Genomic DNA, 21,970 nt, shown 5'->3' on the forward strand with positions numbered 1-21,970 from the left:
CAACGTCAGTAATTGGTGCCATTATCGAAATTCTGTTTTCCTCGTCGTCGACCGTGGCAGATCCTGCAGCGGTTCGAGATTATTTGATAAAAAGGCTGTATATTTCTGCTATCTCGGTTAAATCCCGTGAAACGTTCCGTGGAGACAAGGAGTAAAACGGTCCATTGAACGGAGGAAGTTGTTGTTTGGATGCATCTTAACCTTTTCAGCTGATCGATAAGAATCAAGCATCAAAACGCGATTCTGAAACCAGTGCAATTGACACATTCGGCTGTTTAGCCGCGCACTTTGATGTGACATTTTATGAATACCTACCTACATTTCTTTCATCAGTTTTTCCCCCGTTTTTTGAAGGTCATTTCATACATTGAGTTGAAGGAGGAAAGGGAGAAATTTCGGAAGCAGATCATTAAAGTAATAGTGAGCAGAGATACCGAATATAATGATGAAACAATCATCCCCTCGTCTGATGAAATTCAACTCGTTCGCTATAATTATTATATTCAACATGGCATTGACACTGTTCACGTTGCACCTATTGAACAGCATTGGATCTCGCATATTTTAGACCTAGTACCAATATCTTTAAAGAAAAAGCACGTCAAAGAGGTCAATGCAATTTTTCTTGAAGTCAAGGTAAGAGGCACTTTCACAAACTAAAACTTACAGCTTTTAAATTCAGTCTTAAGGTACTCTGGTAAAAGTGGAGTACCTCGTCATTGACACATCACAATGCTTTATGGAACAAATCTCAATAATTTCACTCTGATATCAATCTGACCTCTCTGACATCACCCTGACATCATTCTTACCATTCACCAATCACTATGATGACACTGTGATGGCAGAATGTTCAACAGACATCACTGTGACATCACACTGCCTTATTACGGAACAAAGTGTGGATGTCATTATGACATCTAGTGATGTCCTCATGTCCCATTTTTACTAAATAAGCAAGAGGTAGTGTGGAACGCCGCACTATGGTCCGAAAGCCCGATTTAAGCGGCAATAAATCGAAAAAATGAAGTTTGGAAAAAGTCCGGTTTAAAGGCGTGGATCGATAGTACATGCTGTAGAGAGGACACCTGTAAAATATCACTTCGATTGAAGCACTAATAAAGATGTGACAAGCACGGGAAGTGCGGCGCGCGGAGCACTTTGGAGCACGCTCCCAGTTACCGAGCGGCAGTGCCGTGTTTAAGGGTTTGTTTACGTTGTTTCGCTGTACCTGAAAATGTTTGGGCACCTGATTCACAAAATATAGGATATGTTGAAGATGTTACATGCCAAAATGATTCTTTTTCCTCATATCTATTGCTCTAGACTAGCCCTTAGACATAGTCACTTTTTTTAATAAAATTGCAAAAGTAGGACCTACAAAATATACTTTGCACCTCTTGGCACCTCGTAATTTTACTTGGAAGTTGTTGTCATGACTCTTGACTTCCTTCTAGTCTGAATGCCAGATCCGTAAGCCACCGTAGGGTCAAGTTATTTCTCATCAAAAATGACGTTTTCGCATTTCTTAGCACTTACTAGAATTAGCTATCATATGCCATTCACCATGCATTTTATCATGTTCCATTGTCATATTCTATCAAATTGGATGCATTAAAGCCTAAATCTGCCGAGGCAGAATAATACGATTTGATGGGGCTGATCAGGAGGAATTGAAACTTGTGCTTAAGAACAGCGAAGAATCAATTCGGGAGGCTACTTTGAGGTTCCGTTTAAGTTTACTTTTTGAAGTTTTGCCATATTTCAAACACATAATCTATCAGAATGGATATATTTAAGCTCAAGTTTAGCTTGGCAGACGAAAATAAGTTCAAACATCTGATCGGTGGAACTTGAAAGTAGGGCACCCGAGCGATAAAATCGTCTCGGGAGGCCACTTTGAGGTCCCGTAAAAGTTTATTTTTTACATTTTACCATGTTTCAAACGCATAATCTATCAAAATAGATATATTTAAGCTTAAGTTTAGCTTGGCAGAATAAAACGAGTTCATACGGCCGATCGGTGGGACTTGAAAGTAGGCCTCCGGAGCCATGAAACGTTGAAGTATTATCCTTAGCGGTCTCAAGTTCTTTTGACAGTAGTATATTGCAAAGTTCTACTACATTTAGCTTTTTATAGTCCATCTAATGCAAAATTTAATTTTTAGGCGTAAAAAAAAAAAAAAATTCTTCCGGGGTTCGAACCTGGGATCATACGGTTACAGTTGAGATGCGGTAGCCACTACACCACCGGTTGGACTTGTCGATGGCGCTTCAATTTGAGGTATCTCAACAAAGTATTACTAAAGTTATAAGAAAGTATAAAAATGTTAAAAATGGATTTTTTTTGAAAAATATTAGCATATTTGCACTCAGCGACCCAAAAAACCCCTAAAACTCATGTTGCAAGGTAAAAACATGCATATCTCATTTAATGCCGCTTAAATCGGGCTATCGGACCATAGTGCGCCGTTGCGGACCAAACCTAAAACGCGCGCGCAACACAGAAAAATACGCGCGCGACACAGTAAATGTCCGCCGCTCAGGAAAATCTGAGTGATTCACGGAAAATGTCGTGCGCTGCGAGAAATTTCGATTCTTTAACGATTACGCGTAGCGCACAGGAAATAACGGGAATAACCTCAAATGCTGCGTCGCGCGCAGAACTTCGATATATCGAAATTCTACGCGACGTACAACCTTTTTACTTCTTCCTTTTCTTCGTTAGGAATCCGTTGGAGGGGAATACTTAATGGTGTTGTTGCCAAGACTTTCAAAATTCGGGCTTGACGAAAGTTGCGATCTGTTGATAGGAGACAATTTTATGTTGTGAATCTTGTGATGGTTGTGAACAGAGATGGAAAATTTTATGAAATTTATTCGAATGAAATTTCACGCGTGAAATTTCATGAAATATATTGAAGCTTCTGGGGATACATTCAGGAGGCTAAGAAACGCCTAGAAACAGTGATCCTAAATTTTGAAGTTTTTTTATACCCCAAGCCTATAAAATTCGCGCGTTGCAAATGTTTTCGTTTAGTTTAGAGGTTAGGTTGGGGTTTTTCTCTCTTAACTCCCCTTTTTGCCCCCTCTTAGTGTCTGGCACCTTTTGTAGAGTAGCTTAACACCGCAGCATCCACACAAAGAACATCTGAAACGCTTTCAGACATTCAAAGATTCAATCAATAATTCTAAAAAAAAAAATTAATAAATTTCAACTTTTGTGAAATTTATTCGAGCCTTATGAAATTTCACTTTCCATCTTTGGTTGTGAATTCAGATTCAAGAAGGGTCTAGAAACGTGATCTCGAAAAAAATGGGTAAGTGAAACACAATTGTATGACTTTTAGGCATAGTCTTAGCAACAGTGCAACTATTCCCCTCCAACGGTTTCCTAACATTTCACCTACTTACTTTATTTTATTTATTTCTTCATATTTATTTATTTTATTTCATTTCATTAATTTAATTTAATCTATTTCATTTTACTCATTTACATTTTGGAATAGTATATGAGATTTATTAGGCTATAGACTATCTTATGGCTGTAAAGTCACACCTTTTGAGTTTCAACACGATTTTATTTTTTTTTGTAAATTATTAACTGATAAAAAAAAAGTAAAAAAATTATATTAAAATATATTAAAAAGTAAATTATTTTTAAGTGTATTAAAATAAATAAATTATTTTAAAATAAACAAATGAAATATATTAGAGTACCTAAACATGAATAAATAGAATAAACAAACTGTAAGAACTTTTCTGCAAATAGTGTACAGAAATATTAATTTAAATTTGAGAACAGAAAGCATCATAACGAAACCAAAAAACAAAATTCCCAACTCACTTGAATTTCTGTGGAAGACTAGGAGATTCCTTCCAACTTCCTCGATTTTATTTTCAGTCTGCAGAAATTCCTCAAAAATTTTAAGGAATAATGTCTTGGTTATCTCTTAATCTCTAAAAAGCAAAATAGCAGGAAAGGTATTTGTGTGGCTGCAATTTCACTGTTGATAAGGTTTCCGCACGCCCATCACAGGTGCTCGCACGGCTATACCGGGTGTCCATACGGCCAACTAGGTGTCCGTGAACCTAAGAATGTCCATCCATGGGGTGTCCGTCGTTTTTACCAGGGCATCCGAAGTGACATTGGCGGGTCTCTTCCCAAGGACGTTGAAAGTGCCTTAGAAGACCCGGACCTGCCCTCAGCAGAGAAGGGGGAGATCCGCCCCGTTACAAGGGGGGTGGAGCCCTCAACTTTTTTTCAAATAGTAACCCCTAATTGAAAAGAACATTCAAAACTTAGAATTTTGGCTGAAACCGCTGATCAATATCTTAATTATTGATCGAGACATGATAGGTCAAAGGTCAAATTAGACTTTTTTTCAAGAAATCTTGACTCCGGTACAACTTATCGTCGTCACTTGACCTTTCACCTACAATGACTTTGTCAATAATTATGATATTGATGAGCGGTTTCAGCCAAAATTCTTAGTTTTGAATGTTCTCTCCAATTAGGCACCACAACGTATGGGTTATTATATGAAAAAAAAATGCCCCCCCCCCCCCCCCCCGAGGCAGATACCAAAATGCAGACCCCCTCAGAAGATTGTCTCCTTTGAGATAGAAACATTCCCAAAGTTTCAATTGTTTATCTCGAACGGTTCAAAAGTTAAAGGGGTGGGGATAGGGGGAGGCGCTGGACTTTCGGAGCATCCCGTATCACCGTACTATCGAACAGCTTCATCTTTTAGTTGCCATCATGCCTAAATGAGGGGATTGGAGGACAAGGCGCACAAGTGCAGTTTTTTTTTAAAATTGAGGTATTATCGATTCCAAGTAAGCATCAAAAAGTCTGTTAGAACTTTCTTTCCACAATAATGATCAATATTATTTCAAAACTTGAAACTTGTAGGCATTTCTCGAAATAGCAGAACCTGCACTTACGTGCCTTTTCCTCCAGGCCACTTAAATGGAAACGTGAATCAGGGGAGCGCACATTTGATATACCTCGTAGATACTTCGATTTGTAGAGGCATTGTAAGTTCGGGGCATGAGTAAAAACTCATTCAATAAATCATACACGACTCCAGTCTTCTATGACTAAATATTCGATAAAATCATAATTGAATCTCTAAGTTCAAAAACGACCCGTATCAGAAAAATGACCTTTTTCTAGAGACGATGAAAACTGCGTAACTGCCAGAAAAGGAGTATTTCTACGCAAAAAAATGAAATCGTCAAAAACCTGAGTTGGGTCGTATTCAGACTGAGAGATTCAATAATGTTCATCGACAGACCCGGGCAGAAAATGAATTTTTTTCTTCTCAGACTGGACGCAAACGGGCGGTCCAAAAGCTTCTATTTGAAACGTTTTTCGGGGCCCCGCCGGCCATGTAAGAAATCCGTCCTAAAACTCACCCGCGGGGGAGAGACGCCAATGTAAGGATTAGCCTAATCTCTATATATTTCTCAGGACAGCTCTGATTACCACTCTGATTTGATCATAGGTAGCAGCAGGGAACCAACGCAAAACCTTAGTGTTTTCAAAAACATCAAACTTTCTGCTTTGTTTCAGGAAATGCTAAATAATCACACTTACAAGAATGAAATTTACACGATCCTTCTCTTTTAAACTTATTACAATTTTTAGGCAGGAAACCCTGAATCGTTTGATATTTTTTACATTTTTTTACATGACGATGAAGATGCACAATCTTTACAATAGGCTTTCATTGCATTCGATCCTATTTTGCTAAAAGCGATTCAAAAATACGATCTCCGGAGGATTGAATGGAGATGTTGCATGTGTGTGGGATTTGCGACTATTGATTCTTATGTAAAAGTTCGCGAGAAACACGATGGTTCCACTGATTCGCTCTGAAATCAACTCCCAAGCTCAAAAAACGCTCTCAAGTTGAGGCTGTAATGGAAGGGATATCCAACGCTATCCTGAGAGTCCACCCACGTCTACATCAAGACAAGCTCTCCATGCAAAGATAGGGAGCAAATACATCAGCAGGGTTGCCGTGTTTTCAGTTTTAGAGTCCCCGAATAAAGTGGCAGCCCATTCATGCTCCCTATATTTGCATGGGCAGTTTGTCTTGATGTAGAGGTGGACTCTCAGGATGATGTAGAGGTGGACTCTCAGGATAGCGTGGGATATCCCCTCCATTACGCCCTTACCTTTGAGAGCTTTTTTTGAGCTTGGCAGTTGATTTCACGGAAAACCAGTGGCACTATCGTGTTTCTCGCGAACTTTTACATAAGAATCAATGGGTTGTCAAATCGCAAATTCCTCACACATGCAACATATCCATCGCCTTTTCATTTTTTACATTATTTCCCGCTGCGCCTATCTCTCTATTCCTTTGTTATTTTTTACCCAGGAAGACTTCCAAGTGGCCATCAAGAAAGGGATTGTAGACTTTGTCTTGGATGATTTTAAATTTATGATGCAAGACTCAATTTCAAAAAATGATGGAAAGCAGTTGGAAAGTTTTAACAAATCGGCGAGAATCGAATTCGATCAAGCCAAGCAAGTCATCAGTAAAAATCTTTTCATCTCTAATCCTGTCATGGTATATCTGCACCAATTGTGGCACAAGCAGTTCAGGTAATGTAGTACGAGTATGTCAAATTGATTTTTCCTCCATTGACTCTTTTTTCAGATAATGTTAATTATTCCTGAAAGAGGAAAAGCAATTAGATATATTTGTCATACTTAATCAAATTGTTCGGTTAGTACTCAGAAAAAATGCAGCGTACAGATTTGCCTTATTAGGGTCCTTACCGAGCTCGGGATACCTACCTCTGCGTTCTTTTATTAGGAATTCATCCATCATGTAGACGTCCTTTTTGGACGCGATGAAAAGTGCTCAATGAAAAAAAGTGTATATGAGGACATATATGTAACAATGGCGGTCGCTGACATCCGCCATTTTTAGGGCAAACGCTTTTTTCAAAATCTAGAGCGTCCAAGAATGCCTGTGCAAAGTTTCAGACTTCCAGCACAATTTTTCGGCGAGATATGAACTGAAAAACATGTTATTTGTAAAAACAGCGGATGTGAGAATCCACTGTTTTCCCCGGACGGCGCGGCAGGACACTGTGGAGATTCGAACCCACTTGCAATAATTGCCCGCCCAACGGCCATGAGCTGTAGGTGACACTCAAATTATACGTATCGGGACCGGCTCGCCAGAATTTTTGAATTTTTAACTGATTTTAGAATTTGTTCCTTGTTTTTGTTGTAAAAGTTACAAACGGTTTAGTTTCTTGTTCAATTTTGTTAAATGACTCAGCATTGACTAACTTTTGGTTCATTTCAATCGTTTCACCAGCCTTACCCTTCCTGAAAACTTTGTTTTATGCATAAAAAAGTGTTTGCAGTAAAAATAGCGGATGTCACATTTTTTTCAAATCGCTGTTACTCCTTCACTTAAAGATATCGTAAAACGTGTGTTTTTTTACCGGAAGAGTTGCTATTCATTAAAATCTTTATAAGAATCCTCTCGGTTCTACGGGCGGAAAAGTGCAAAGCTTCAGAAACTTCAAACGCGATTTTCTCACAATGTGAGAACTCGACATCCGCTATTGTTACAGATAAGTCCTCATATATCAAATGAAAGCTCTTTTTTAGGAGAAGAAGTCATAACGAACACATTTCATCCTGTGGAACCGCTGAGCCGCCGTGATAGGGCCTTGCACGGTCGCATAGTTCCGCTTCTACGTATTATTATTCGTATAATGTGAGAGGTACCCAAGTTACTCCCATCGCTGTTGGACAATTATTCGATGATTCTTTGATTATTCATCTCTAAGGGAAGCTATTTGACGAATTTCTCATTGAACACTCGAAAAATTGGTGTATACCGTTTCACGCGAAAAATACTTTTCGGGTGAAACGGACCATAGTGCCCTGTTTCGCGACAGAAGAATGTAAATATCGGCCGAACCCGGTATTTATTGAGTTACCTACTTCAACAGTTATTTTTAAATGCTTAATTAAAAAAAATAAAATCGGATTACGACCGTTGAGAGTTATTATTTGGTCCGCCCCTACGCGACGCAGCGCCTGCCTTCTCACTTTGTATCTGCTGCTCATCTGCTGTTAATAGAAATTCGGCAATCAAGTATTGACCAATGCCACAATCGAAGCCGGAAGAATGCGGAAAAATGGAGTAAAAACCTTAGGCTCGGCGCGCGGCGGCTCAGGTTGCGATATCCCCATTAGCCCTTCACGAGAGTTATAGCATTGTTCTATTGTTTATTCGAGTCACTCAGGAAGCGTATTTTGGTTGATAATCGGTCGAACCAAAATGGGTGGATCATGCTATTTTGTATTTTGCTTTGACGCGATCAAACTTTTTCGGGACTCACCAGACAGATGGACGGTGGAATTCTTGCAAACGTTGGAGCCAAAAGTGAACCCTACAAAAAATAGGATTCGGAGTAACCCCGATGTGAACGATGGCATACAACAAGCTAGAGATGTGCCGAGTAGTGATTTCTAAATAGCGACAGTGACTGTGACTGTTACTTCAAAATCACAGTGATTTATCACTGTGATAAATCACAGTCGACCCGGGGGGGGGGGGGGGGTTAAGATGACGTCAGATTTACTTGCTCCAATCACACCTCCCCATTGAAGGCATGCATAATTTCCTGAAGGAAATCTTAGTATCACAGCAAGGTACACTCTACTACAGGTATGGACAAAAGGGGTGCCGAAGTGGCAGCGCTGAGAAAATCGGCGATCGAGTGACGTATGAAGTCGTACCGTCCATTTGCCGCACAGGTCTTCGCTGTCGTACTCTCGATGCTGTCAAATCTACGCGTTTTGACGACTTTCTAAAATTCCATTCTGTCCATACCTGTAGTAGAGTGTACCTTGGTATCACAGTGATTGATTAGTGATGATAGTGATCTGATTCACAACATGTTCATAACAACCTACATTGGCAATCATGATGCCCTGGGGCGTGGGGGATGCTCTCGTAAAAATCACTGAATATGACCGCAAAACGGAAATGTGTGTGATAATTCAGATGAGAAGAAAGAGACGGTAAATATTGGGATGTTGCTCTATAGCTCATTATATGTGGGTTACCTACAGGTCAAGCTATAGTGATTCCTGGTTAAGTGATTTTCGATCACAGTGACTGATCACAAGATTTGTTTGTTTCATGGAAAAAAATGATAGTTTCATCGAAATGAATCACTTGAAATAAATATTTCAATTTGTTCGCACATATTTGTTTTTCATTGCTGATTGTCCATTGATAACATCACAATGATCACTGCACGGTTGATGATAGTGATTGTGATAAGTTTGTTGTTTTTAGAGGTTAGCGGAGGTGATTCCAGACCAGATTTAAGAAGTATTCGCGGCATTTCTAACAAAGGATTTCTCTAATCACAGAATCACAGTGAACTCAAGTCACCGGTGATTTTAACGAACCGAGACCGACTTGGGATTGGACAGGCCGACAGGGGATTGGAGCATACAGCTGACGTCATAGTTTAGTTAATGTTTTGCAGAGTTGCTCTCCCAAAAAATTCCCTGACCAGTGCTGACCAAAAGGTCTCGGTTCTCGGAGATACTTGATAATTAAATTCACGGAGTTTAAAGTTTAGAATTTCACAAAATCATCTAGCTTCCTTATTTGGAATAAAAAGAAAAAAAATACAAATAACAGGTGTTATTTGAAAGTCACAGTAACAGTGACTGGTGATTCTCGAATCACAGTGATTTTTCACTGCGATCGCAATCACGGTCCCATCTCTACAACAAGCGTCAATGCCAAATGCCTAACCTCTAAATGTAAGAAAGACCGCCAAATATTCCGATTCATTACCAGTGTACATGTTATTTGTAAATTTATTATAAATTTTTTTAAAATAAATCTAGTCTAGTGCTTTTTCGTATTTTCTCATGATCCGGCAAACTCTTCGCAACTCATCTCTGATTGGTCGGATTCTGGCGACTGCTTTCAACAACAACTACGCCCAGTTTGCTCGACCGCGACACTTTTGCTCGACCGATCATCAACCAAAATACGCTTAGGTAGAATCCCACCCACACCTAGACGTTTCTAGCGGAAACGACATGTTTCTTACGCTATTAACATTGGACATAAGTCCCATGAGCTTTAAAAGCTTTACAACATTAAAAGTTCGGGGTTTCATAATTTTTTGCACATATACAGCTATTACATTACAGATGACATACATGTAAGGATCATCCTTATCGGTCCGGTAGTTCGTCAGAAATAGTGCTTCCGAGATTTTGCTTGTAGCTGTATAGTATAGATTTTTAGATACATTCTTTGTGACAAGATCTCATAGGCTTGGCGAGACTTTTAACCCTTTTTGGAGTTTTTGGTGGATTAAGTATAACCATGTATAACGGAGATGTATGCTAAAACGGGATCCACCAGCACCTCGCGAAGAGCCCACCGTCAGTAGATTATTTTTTGTCAACATCATTGAAGGATAGAAATTATGCTGCGCCTCCTAAGATTTCAGGAATTTACTTCCAATACATTCCCAAAATTACTCTCGTTTGGCTGTTATGGTAGATCCTCCAAATACTGATAAAGCTAGGCTGGTACAGATTGATGAAACTGGTTTTCGATATTTTCCTTGGAACTTGAAGATAAACCAGCTAGCATTTCAATGTGGAAACGTAATTTGTTGGTCTGCTTTCTTCTCAGCGACTTGAGATTGATTCAAGTTAATACATTTTACGCGTCCAAATCAGCACTGGACCTCTCAGATTTTAACAAATTCGCAAATGAAAGCATTTCTCAAGCGATAACACGTCTGAAGAAAGATTGGTACCCAGCTATCCATCAGATCTTGTCACTGGTGAGTGCTTATATAATTTTAACAGGTTATTCATGAATGATACTGAGATGAGCCTTTCGTTTTATATGAAATAGGGACAGTACCAACAGAGAATCTGCAAATGAAAACTTTCCCCCACCGACCAACCGGCTCCGAACAAAAAGGAAAATTTATGAGGGTGGTCAATGGACCACCCCCTGCAACTACCTACTCACATTCTCGGTTTAGGTTACAAAATTCTTGACGAATCACGAGCACGATATACTCACACACAGCACGCGTAGAACATAATAATGGCCGCTTGAAGCAATGACCTATCAGAGGAGAGCATCACTGTCTCCCGATTGGTCACCAGTCTAGAGCTGCTGACGAATCCGCTCATCCCTCCTAATGGCGGGAACTACAAATAGAAATGAGGAGACCCCATTACAATACTCCCAATGTGATGTAGTGGACGAGTTGGCAACCTGGTCCATGCAGGCCAGTCGAGATACAGTCTCACTTGTATGAAACCGTAGCAGATGCTTTTTTTCATCTCGAATAAACCATACTTTTCATCAAAGAGCTTGATGCAAAAACGGCTTTTTTCGCCCCCCCCCCCCCCTAGAATCTGTTCAAACTTCGTCTATCGAATACTCATACTTGAGCCCTTCTTTTCCCAAATTTTCAGACCCCGAAAAAAATTTGGGGGGGGGGGGCGCTAGGGGGGTGGAAGTCAAAACCTGTGAACCTCGATATCTCTCGAACGAATAAAGATATCAAGGTCCGGTTTGAACGAAAAATCGTCTATAATTGCATACTTTAAGATTCTGAAGGTCAAAATCCCAAAATCACATTTTCAAAACAACATATGTGCTTTTTTTCAGTTTTTGAGTCGGGAAAATTTCTTTTAAACGGAAGAATGACTAAAATTTCAATTTTTTATTTGAACCAAAACCAGTTTTTTAAATTGTTCGTCTTTTTCCGCATCCAACGAGTGGTCATTTAAGCTGGAGAACCGAACGGTTCCGGAGTTATGAGCGATTGAAGTTTCCGCTCAACGCACGCCGACCGATTTTCGAGCGCCAAAATATGGTTTATAAAGCCGGATTTGGGTGTTAATACTGTTAATGAATCAGATTGTACGTCCAAACCATGCAAAATACATTTTTAGGTATTCTTGAGGGTCGCTGAGTTCAAAAATTACAGATACTTCCAAAAATTCACTTTTTTCCCGTAGCGCTACTTGCGAGGCCCACCGAGTATGAGGACTCATGCAAATTGTGTACGTTTTATACTCCCTTTAGTCTCAATAGATTTAAAAGATGGCCGCTTGGAATGAATTGTGGTGCAGGGTGTTTTCAAAAGAAAAATCATGACATATTTGGAGTTATTTCAGGAGTAAGTGTATTCATCGACGACATACGAATCGCATTAAAGCCAAAAAAGCTCCTGGCTTTGATAAAATTTCAGGGTTAATCCTCAAAGAGGGGTACGTGCAAAACGGGCCATTTCACGCTCGTGTCGCATACCATTGAAACTTGCCCTATTCATTCATCTAACAATGCCCTATGTTTTCCCAAAGTTTCAGGTCCCCAAAAAATTTTGGGGGAAGTGGCGGGGGGTCAAAGTTGAAAATCCACGAAATTTTCGCGAATTTTTTACTCGAAAACTACTAAATATTTCGAAACGCGGTTTAAACGAGCGTTTTCAGCGTGAAAAGAGCTTTCAGAAAATGTATAATATCATAGGGTTTTGTCGACTTAAACTCGAGTTATCGCCTCCGAAGCGCCGGAACGCTAAAAAATGACCCGTTTTTTTGTCACGTTCGGGCCGATCCCCAAAATACGTCATTTTTAATTTCTTTGAAACACTGATATGTTGTTCCTGACTCTCTATGGCACCTATTTATCTTTACCGCATCCTGGGGAAATGTTTAGTTCACGAGTTATAAGCGCGGAAAGGAGCGAAAGTCGGGAAAATCGGCTATTTTGAACTGCGCGCGGCGACGGATCAGGAGACATGTGGCAACAATGCGAGGTCGGCAGAGGAGCGTGATTCGCCGAACTGAGCAGGAGGGGGCGTTCTCCTTCTAACCCGTGCGACGCGCGCAGTTCAAAATAGCTGATTTTCCCGACTTTCGCTCCTTTCTGTAAACTAGGAGCTGTAATTCTATAAGCTAGGAGAATTCTCATACTTAGAAGGAGGTGTAATTTTTAATGATGAAAAGATAATAGTTCCAATTTCAAGGAAACAGAAAATTTTAAAACTATTGCACACTGAACATCTGAGTAGTACTAAAACCACAGCCAAAGCACGTGAATTATACTATTGGCCAGGAATGAACTCTGACATAATTAACTTTATCAAAAGCTATGAGATGTGTGAAAAATCCCAAAAAGTAATAAGGTTGAACTTCTATTACCCATTCCTGTGCCTGATAATATTTTTGAGGTAATCGATTATTCTTAGACTTCGCGGAGGTAAAGAATGAGCATTTTCTATTATTAGTTAATTATTTCTCAAAATGGCTTGAAATTTTAAATTGACGGTGTAAGTTGGCATCACATAACTTCGTTCGTGACGTCGGAGATTTCCTGTCATATTTAAAGTATTTTTGAAACGGAAAACTACTCAACGGCAATTCTTTAAAACTGCCGTGATTTTTCTTCTCTCTGTGAAGAAAATTCTGCAAAAACTCCAAGGAATGATGTTAATTTGTTCTCCTTTAAAAAAATAGCATAGAGGCGGAGATTTTCAGACACCGCAAACGAGATCTGTGATTCCGGACTTCTGCCGCGCCGTCGAAATGTACCGTCGTATCATATTCATACAGTTATTAAAGCATTGAAACCTGTGTTTGCAACGCATGGTTTTCCACATAAAATTGTTTGTGATGATGTATTTTTTTATGAGAACAAAAAGAATTTTATGACTATTTGGCACTACACAATTGTAAAATTGTCACTACAAATCCTAATTATCCAAAAGTATACGGAATGATTGAAAAATATGTACAGGTTGCTAAGAAACTAATTTTTAAAAGCAAAGAAAGTAGACTTGATCTGGAAGATTTTTTATTCGAATATTTAAACATGACTGTCACGGGTATGAATGTCAGTGCTTCTAAAATTTTAATGAGTAGGCAGGCCACGACAGTGTATTACCCGTCTCACCAAAATCATTAAAATGAAAAATTTGTAACGTTAGAAATAAACTTGTCGAGAGGCAATCAGAAATGACATATAGGGACAATATGCATGCTCCTCGCGCCTCACAAAATTTTAAAGTAGGTGACAACGTATCAGTTCAAAGTGGGAACATTTGGGAAAAAGGTGTGATCTTAGCAGAAGCAGAGGCGCCCGGGTCTTACATAGTAGAGTGTGAAAAGGGGAAGTAAATACCTTAGAAACTCGTATCGTCTGAAACACTCCTAGACTACCCCTTTAAATACAAAAGCAGAGGTCCTCTCTAATTCATTTTTACTAGACATTGATGTTGAGGTCCTAAGAACTGAATATAGCTACCACCTAATGGAGAGAACATGGCACAAAATGAGGTAGAGAATCAGCAGTTACAAGAACATCCTCCTGTCTTGGACAAAATTACACCGCCTGTTCGTCACCCAAAACAAATCGAAATTTGCCCAAGCGGTTCACTAATTTCGTTATGTATTTTTATGTTTTAATTTGTGCTGAAAACTGTTATTTTCGACTTTTTCCTTTTTTTTTTTCTCTTGCAGTAGAGAATAAGAATTTATATTATGTTTTGAGCTTCACAGTACCTCATACCTATTTAGATTTTGTTTTCCATGACTTGTATGACTTGATTTAATATAGTTAACATGAAGTTAAACTTCATACCTTGTATGAAGTACAAATTCCCTCTCAAGTAGTTTACTTTATCTCATACGTAATCATTTACGTTTGTTTTCCTTCAAATATCATTACGTCAATCACATAATAGTTAACTCATAAGACTTTTTTTATTCTCTTCGGAGAAAGTAGCTCTCACAAGAAAAGTAGCACTTTTCATGTATCCCAAAAAGGGGAGATGTTGTATATGGCAACACCGTTTCGATGACGTCACGTTTGTTCAGTTTTTCCTCTCCCTCTGAATACATATTGTTCATCAAGGCACACACACACGTGTTGATGTTATTTTCCTCTTTTTACACGTTGTAATGATTAGTGAAGCATGCTCCGTGCAAGACTTAGTCAAATAATTATCAGTCGTGTATTAATTAGGACAATTAGTCCATTTCTTTCTTTCTCTCTTTCTTTCTTCCTTCTTTTCGTTCTGGTGTAAATGACCTTAGATGCTAAAGCACTGCTTTAAAATAAACTTATCTCACTACTACTGCTACTACTACTACTTTCTTTCTTTTTGTATTTTTAATGAATTTCAATTGTGAACACACAGAGGTGTAAATGGCCTGAGCTGCTAAAACACCTCTAGAAAATAAACTTATATTACTACTACTACTTTCTTTCTTTCTTTAAATTTTTCCCACAGCTATTTGATGACCCACTCAAACTGCCCTGCTTGTACTTCTTGTCCAAATTCCCCCTTAACAGTAGACCATGTCCTTATAAGTTGTCCACTTTATAAAGAAATCCGAAAACGTTTTTTTCCCTGCCCCTTACCCTCTCTTAAAAATCTACTTCTGAATACTCATCCTGTAAAACTTTTTGAATTTATGCGCTCCACCAAACTCAAAATTCAACCTTTCCTCTCAACCATTTTGTATTTTTACTAAATTTCAATTGTGAACACACAGAGGTGTAAATGGCCTGAGCTGCTAAAGCACCGTTTGAAAATAAATTTATATTACTACTACTACTTTCTTTCTAGAAAATAAACTTATATTACTACTACTACTACTTTCTCTCTCTTTCTCTCTCTCTATCTCTCTCTCTTTCTTTCTTTCTTTCTTTCTTTCTTTCTTTCTTTCTTTCTTTCTTAATTGTGCAAAGATGAAATCGTTTAATACATTTCCTGAAACTTTCAAGGAACTACTTACATTCAAAAACCAATTGTATCTTTCTGTTTTCAGGTTTTCTAATTTTAATGATGTGTTAAAATTTAAAAAACCTATTTTCCCTTTTTGGCAGTCGTTACCTACAGAAAATGTCTTAAATGTTCCGGTTATTGCAAAAGCTAATTTATCTCAAGCTGAAATGAGACAGAACTTTCTCTCAGTCATTGGCTCTCATGCTGAACACAAGCCATTCTATACTGATGGATCTAAAACTGTTAATTCTACTGCATGTGCTTTCAGTTGCGAATCGAACGAAACATACTCTTTTCAATTATCACCAGTCACATCTATTTTTACAGCCGAGGCTCTAGCTATCTCCAAAGCCTTACATTATGTCCATAATACAAACTGTAAACAATCAATTATTTGTTCAGATTCATATAGTGTACTAAGTGCTTTAGGTAACCCCAATAATCCTCACCCAATCCTTACTCAGATCCAAAATCTAGTCTTTACCCTTATATCTAAAAATTTCTCTATCCTGTTTTGTTGGTGCCCAGGACACGTTAATATTCCAGGCAATGTTCGAGTAGATTCTGCGGCCAGGGAGTCTAGCCTTTCAATTGGCCCCTTCGTGAAGGGATCGGTTACCTCTACAGATCTGTTTCTAGATATAAAAGGAAAAATTCTCCACCAGTGGGTAACTGAGTGGGAGCATTCCACCGATGCCAAATGCCCCCCTGCATTGCCTACTTCAACTTCATCTCAAAACTTTCATTTGACTCGACTCCAACAAGTAGTCCAAACTAGATTGAGAATTGGTCACACAAATTTTTCCCACAGCTATTTGATGACTCAATCAAACCGCCCTGCTTGTACTTCTTGTCCAAATTCCCCCTTAACAGTAGATCATGTCCTTATAAGTTGCCCACTTTATAATGAAATCCGGAAACGTTTTTTCCCCTGCCCCTTACCCCCTCTTAAAAATCTACTTCTGAACACTCATCCTGTAAAACTTTTTGAATTTATGCGCTCCACTAAACTCAAAATTTAACCTTTCCTCTACCCTTACTCTTACCCTTACCTTTTGTCTCTTTATATTACTACCCTTTTATATTTTTAATGAATTTCAATTGTGAACACACAGAGGTGTAAATGGCCTGAGCTGCTAGAGCACCTCTAGAAAATAAACGTATATTACTACTACTACTTAATTGTGAACACACAGAGGTGTAAATGGCCTGAGCTGCTAAAGCACCTCTAGAAAATAAACTTATATTACTACTACTACCACTTTTTTTCTTTATTCTTTAAACTTATATTACTACTACTTTCTTTCTTTCTTTAGGTGTAAATGGCCTGAGCTGCTAAGGCACTTCTAGAAAATAAACTTATATTACTACTACTACTACTTTCTTTCTTTCTTTCTTACTGAATTTCCACTGTGAACACACAGAGGTGTAAATGGCCTAGGATGCTAAAGCACCGCTTGAAAATAAACTTACATTACTACTACTACTACTACTACTACTACTACTACTACACTACTACTACTATACTACTACTACTACTACTACTACTACTACTACTACTACTACTACTACTACTACTACTACTACTACTACTACTACTACTACTACTACTACTACTACTACTACTACTACTTCTTTCTTTCTTTCTTTCTTTCTTTCTTTCTTTCTTTCTTTCTTTCTTTCTTTCTTTCTTTCTTTCCCCTTAACAGTAGATCATGTCCTTATAAGTTGCCCACTTTATAATGAAATCCGAAAACTTTTTTTCCCCCTGCCCCTTACCCTCTCTTAAAAATCTACTTCTGAACACTCATCCTGTAAAACTTTTTGAATTTATGCGCTCCACCAAACTTAAAATTTAACCTTTCCTCTACCCTTACTCTTACCCTTACCTTTTGTCTCTTTATATTACTACCCTTTTGTATTTTTAATGAATTTCAATTGTGAACACACAGAGGTGTAAATGGCCTGAGCTGCTAGAGCACCTCTAGAAAATAAACGTATATTACTACTACTACTTTCTTTCTTTCTTTAGAAAATAAACGTATATTACTACTACTACTACTTTCTTTCTTTCTTTCTTTCTTTTTCTTTGAATTTAGCACCTCTAGAAAATAAACGTATATTACTACTACTACTACCATTCTAGAAAATAAACGTATATTACTACTACTACTACCATTGTAAACTCACAGAGGTGTAAATGGCCCTAGATACTAAAGCACCGCTTGAAAATAAACTTATATATTACTACTACTACTACTACTTTCTTTTTTTTTCTTTAGGAGCATAAAATGACGAAAATTTTTTTTGTTCTTTTTTAACTGACCCCTTTTTATTGGCTAATATTATAATACAACATGCATCACAATCTATAAATAATGAAATGAATAAAGTAGAAAAAGGAAAACTGTATAAATAGAGACGGAAATGATAATGCATTCTTCGTCAGTGGTGTCCAAGCCGGAATCCACCCTAGGGCATGCATCGGCGAAATGACGAAAGTAAAATAAAAATATCAGATTATAAAATTCTAAGACACATTTATATTTAGTGCCACAAAAATCCCTTGTGAAGTATTTTCGACTTTTAACAAAATCGCAGATTATTTGAATGCCCTATTGCAATCTTAAACCTACATGATGAATAAATTCATTGTAATTCCAGAGTGACACAGAAAATGACATACCTATGCAAAGACATCGGACAAAATTCTACCATTTTCATCGCTGTGTTATTACGATCATGACCCACCAGTTGCAAATGCTTTGCCTGACTTCTCTATCTGAAGTAACTGATTTCCTCACAAACATGCAGGTAAAATATAATCACACTAACTTCACCTAGCCTGGCTGACAAAGTTTTTCTATAAGAAAGACTGAGAGTGGTCTCTGAGACCCCCATATAGGATACCCACATTGCAATTTTGCTTTTCATGAATTTTTTTTAAAGTTTCCGCGTCCCAGCAACGGGTATATAGCCTCATATGACTCCCTACCTTTAAACTCGAATCTCAATCCCAAGTAGCAGAGGTTGCAACAACTTGCAACGAAATCGTTTGATTCTTGCAACTAATAGATTGGTGTCCAGATTGCCTACTCTCTCCCCCAAAGGAGCTATCATTGTTGGAACTAGTTGCAATTAAGTTGAAACATGTTTCAACTTTAAAGTATTGGTGGTTGCCTATCTTTAGATTTTAAACAATTTTGGTTCAGCAATTTTGCAATCTCAGCAGGTCGCAACTTTGTCTTCCGACCAGATCGCCGAAAATCGGCACTTATCGACCAATAGTTGATCGAAAGTTGCAACTTTTACACTGAAAAATACTACTTGGGATGTGAGGAGGACAATTGGTAGCCGTTTGGAACGCCGTCTGTAAGAACATTTATCTTCAGGGGGGAAGAGGGACTTTCGTTGGAAGAGAAACAAATACTCGAAGGGCAGCGAAGGATTTCTAGGGAGGGAGGGGGGGGGGGGGTTGGAGGTTTTTTAGGGGTGGAGAAACTTTTTTAGAGGTAGAGAAGGAATCTCAGCGAGTCATGGATATTCTATGATCAACTCTTCAGATTAAAATGTTCCCGCCCTTGATCGTGAATATATCGATTATCCGGAGGAGAAATGAAAAAAGAAAAATCCTTCGCTCCGCCATTCGTTCAATATTGCGACTGCTTAGCAAGGAGAGAGGATTTTTCTGCGGGAGAACTGCTGTCTATATATGTATAATACGGGCCAGGGTCGGCCGCGGGTAGCGCTCCAGAGGACGTCGCGCCATGTAATGGTCCCAATGCCCGATTTAAGTGGCAATAACTCGAAAACTGAAAATTGGAAAAGTCCAGTTTTAAGATATAGGTGGATCGCACATACTGTAGAGTAGAGGGAATTCATCTAAAAATCACTTCGATTGAAGTTTTTATGAAAACTTGACATCTGTAGTAGGAAAGTGCGACGCGGGGCACTAGGGTGCGGCTTATACGAAAAAATAAAATGATGAATTTCAAAATTGACACTTAATAATCATTGTAAAGCACCATATTCTAATTAATTAGATTTACTTATTCGGTAGCAAGTGGTTGCCGAATAACTTTTTTGAAGGAATGTCCAGCTGTAAAACTTAGAGAAATGTCTCAGAATAATCCTCGTCTTTTTGGCCTAAGTGCGTAATTGCTTACAACTTTTTCTCTCTTCTTTTCCATCTCTTCTTCTTGTTTATCTTTTTCTACTTCTTCCTCCGCCTCATTGCCGCTCCATTCTGGTGTTGCCCTCGCGTCATATATATCATCAGGTACATAATATGCTTGGAATAAGAATGACACAGCCACTACGCGGATCGAGGGTGGAAGTCCGTGCAACTGCTTGAGATCAGTTCTCGAACTAATCGCAAATCGTCAAACATATGAAGGAGCCCCACGGGATAAATTCGATGGGGGGCAACGAGAGGCGAGAGGGGAATTTTTATGAAACCGAAGCCCCTAAACGAGCTACACAAACCCCCCGAGTTCTAGATAAGAAGGGATCGTCCAGCGTTGCTAGGTATAATGCCCCTCCACTCCTTGGGCCATGTATTTCAGCATTCATCATTTTTCTGTCATTTGGCAGCTACGATTCCTCCAAAATGCGAAAATGCGTAGACAAAACAAAAAACGTGGCCTCATCTTTTCACATCGACTTCTTCGCGGGTTGGGACCATGCTTATCGTTCCTGTATGTTAAACCGTTGCGCGGCTAAGCGGAGGAAGGGTAATGGGTGCCCCCAGCCCCCCCCCCCCCCCCAACAATCACTACTCCCTTCCCTCCGATGATGGCCTTAAGAGGGAGTAAAAGGCTAATACAAATGACCCCCGAGTGAAAAAAAGTATGATTTTACTGTCATTAGAACCCCGGCCGCAAATGTTTAACTACCCAGCACTTGATTTGTTACGCCCGGGCGGAAGAGCTTCGATATATCATATTTCCGTTGATCGATCGTGAGTCTAAAATGATCGATGTTAATCGTTTCTGATGTGAAATTCAACGCTCTTTTAGAATCCGCCATTAACTTTTACGTAAGAGCAGCCGTTTCAAAGAAAAGTGGGCATTTTCGGGAAAAAACTGAAATTTCCGTAAATGCCCGTTTTTTCGGCGGCCATTTTGAGGGGTTCAAAGTCGTTTTACAAAAAAATTCATAGAAGTCATTTTTATTGGAAATTTTATGAACTTTCATTCACTAAATAGCTCATTTTCCGCTAAAATCAATTCTTATAGAGACATTTACGAAAAACCGAGGAAAGGTCGATTTTTTGGGGGTTTGGGGGTTGGGGGGGGGGGGGGGTCGAGCGTACAGGGGATTCTTGGGGACTTTTTGCTGGGAGTCCCTGACACCCCAATGAACAACTTGGGCACATTTCTATGAGACTACTGTGATGAAAATTAGTCTTGAAACCGAAATTAAGGGTAGTGAGGAGGGGGGACAAAATGGTGAGTAATGTATCCTTCAATTTTTTTCAAATTTTACAGTTATGAAGAGTAAGTCCTGAGCAGCATCTCCTGCCTAGGATCATAAATATGACCTTAGAAACTCGTTACCACCCACCATTTTTACGGAAAACCCGATTCCTTGGAAAAATGGGTATTTTTGACCATTTGCAGTGATATTGCGACTGTTACCCCCTGTTCAATGTAGGAAAAATTTTTCTGATGTACAAAATAGATCTTTCTCTATGTATTTTGCGTCTCTGAGTCCGAAAATGGCCTCCATTTTTTTATATGAGCCCTTCATTTTCTAAATAAGACATTTTTTTCCGGGCAACCGGGTGAAATTGACTAATTTCAGTCAGGTGTCAAATTTTTATTTTATTAATTATCCTGCTTCTGTTAAGGAGAGATCTTCATGTTCTCTCAAATGCTGAATCAGAATATGACCTCAAATTTTTTTCATCGCCCTCAATTCCGCCGGAAAAGTCGATTTTTCTTGGAAAACAAGTTTTCTGGTATTTTTAAATCTTTCCTGGAAAATCAGGTTTTCGCAAAAATGGTGGATGGTAACAAATTTCTAAGGTCATATCAGGGTTTTTCAGCTCAAATTACATGGAAATTGATGCATCAGACATGCGGTAACATTTTCAAATTTTCTTTGAGGTGGGAACAGTCCGGAA

At 38.7% G+C, this 21,970-nt stretch overlaps 1 protein-coding gene across 7 annotated transcripts in view; it reads left to right on the forward strand.

Annotated features, from left to right (window-relative positions):
- Positions 1–21,970, forward strand: part of LOC109041920 (dynein axonemal heavy chain 7) — a 49,476-nt gene continuing 27,506 nt past the window's right edge. Inside the window, exons 1-4 of one of the 7 annotated variants that reach the window (XM_072306406.1) lie at positions 4–636; positions 6,390–6,616; positions 10,719–10,872; positions 16,372–17,348. In XM_072306406.1, the coding sequence (XP_072162507.1) occupies positions 304–636; positions 6,390–6,616; positions 10,719–10,872; positions 16,372–16,404 (747 nt within the window). In that variant the 5' untranslated portion in view covers positions 4–303 and the 3' untranslated portion in view covers positions 16,405–17,348. Of the gene's footprint in view, positions 637–6,389; positions 6,617–10,718; positions 10,873–15,886; positions 16,024–16,371; positions 17,349–18,507; positions 18,658–21,970 lie in introns of those variants that run through there. The other 6 variants (XM_072306407.1, XM_072306404.1, XM_072306409.1 and 3 more) reach the window with 6 other exon arrangements.

The sequence above is a fragment of the Bemisia tabaci genome, chromosome 1 (genome assembly GCF_918797505.1).
Source record: "Bemisia tabaci chromosome 1, PGI_BMITA_v3".
Taxonomy (NCBI): Eukaryota; Metazoa; Arthropoda; class Insecta; order Hemiptera; family Aleyrodidae; genus Bemisia; species Bemisia tabaci.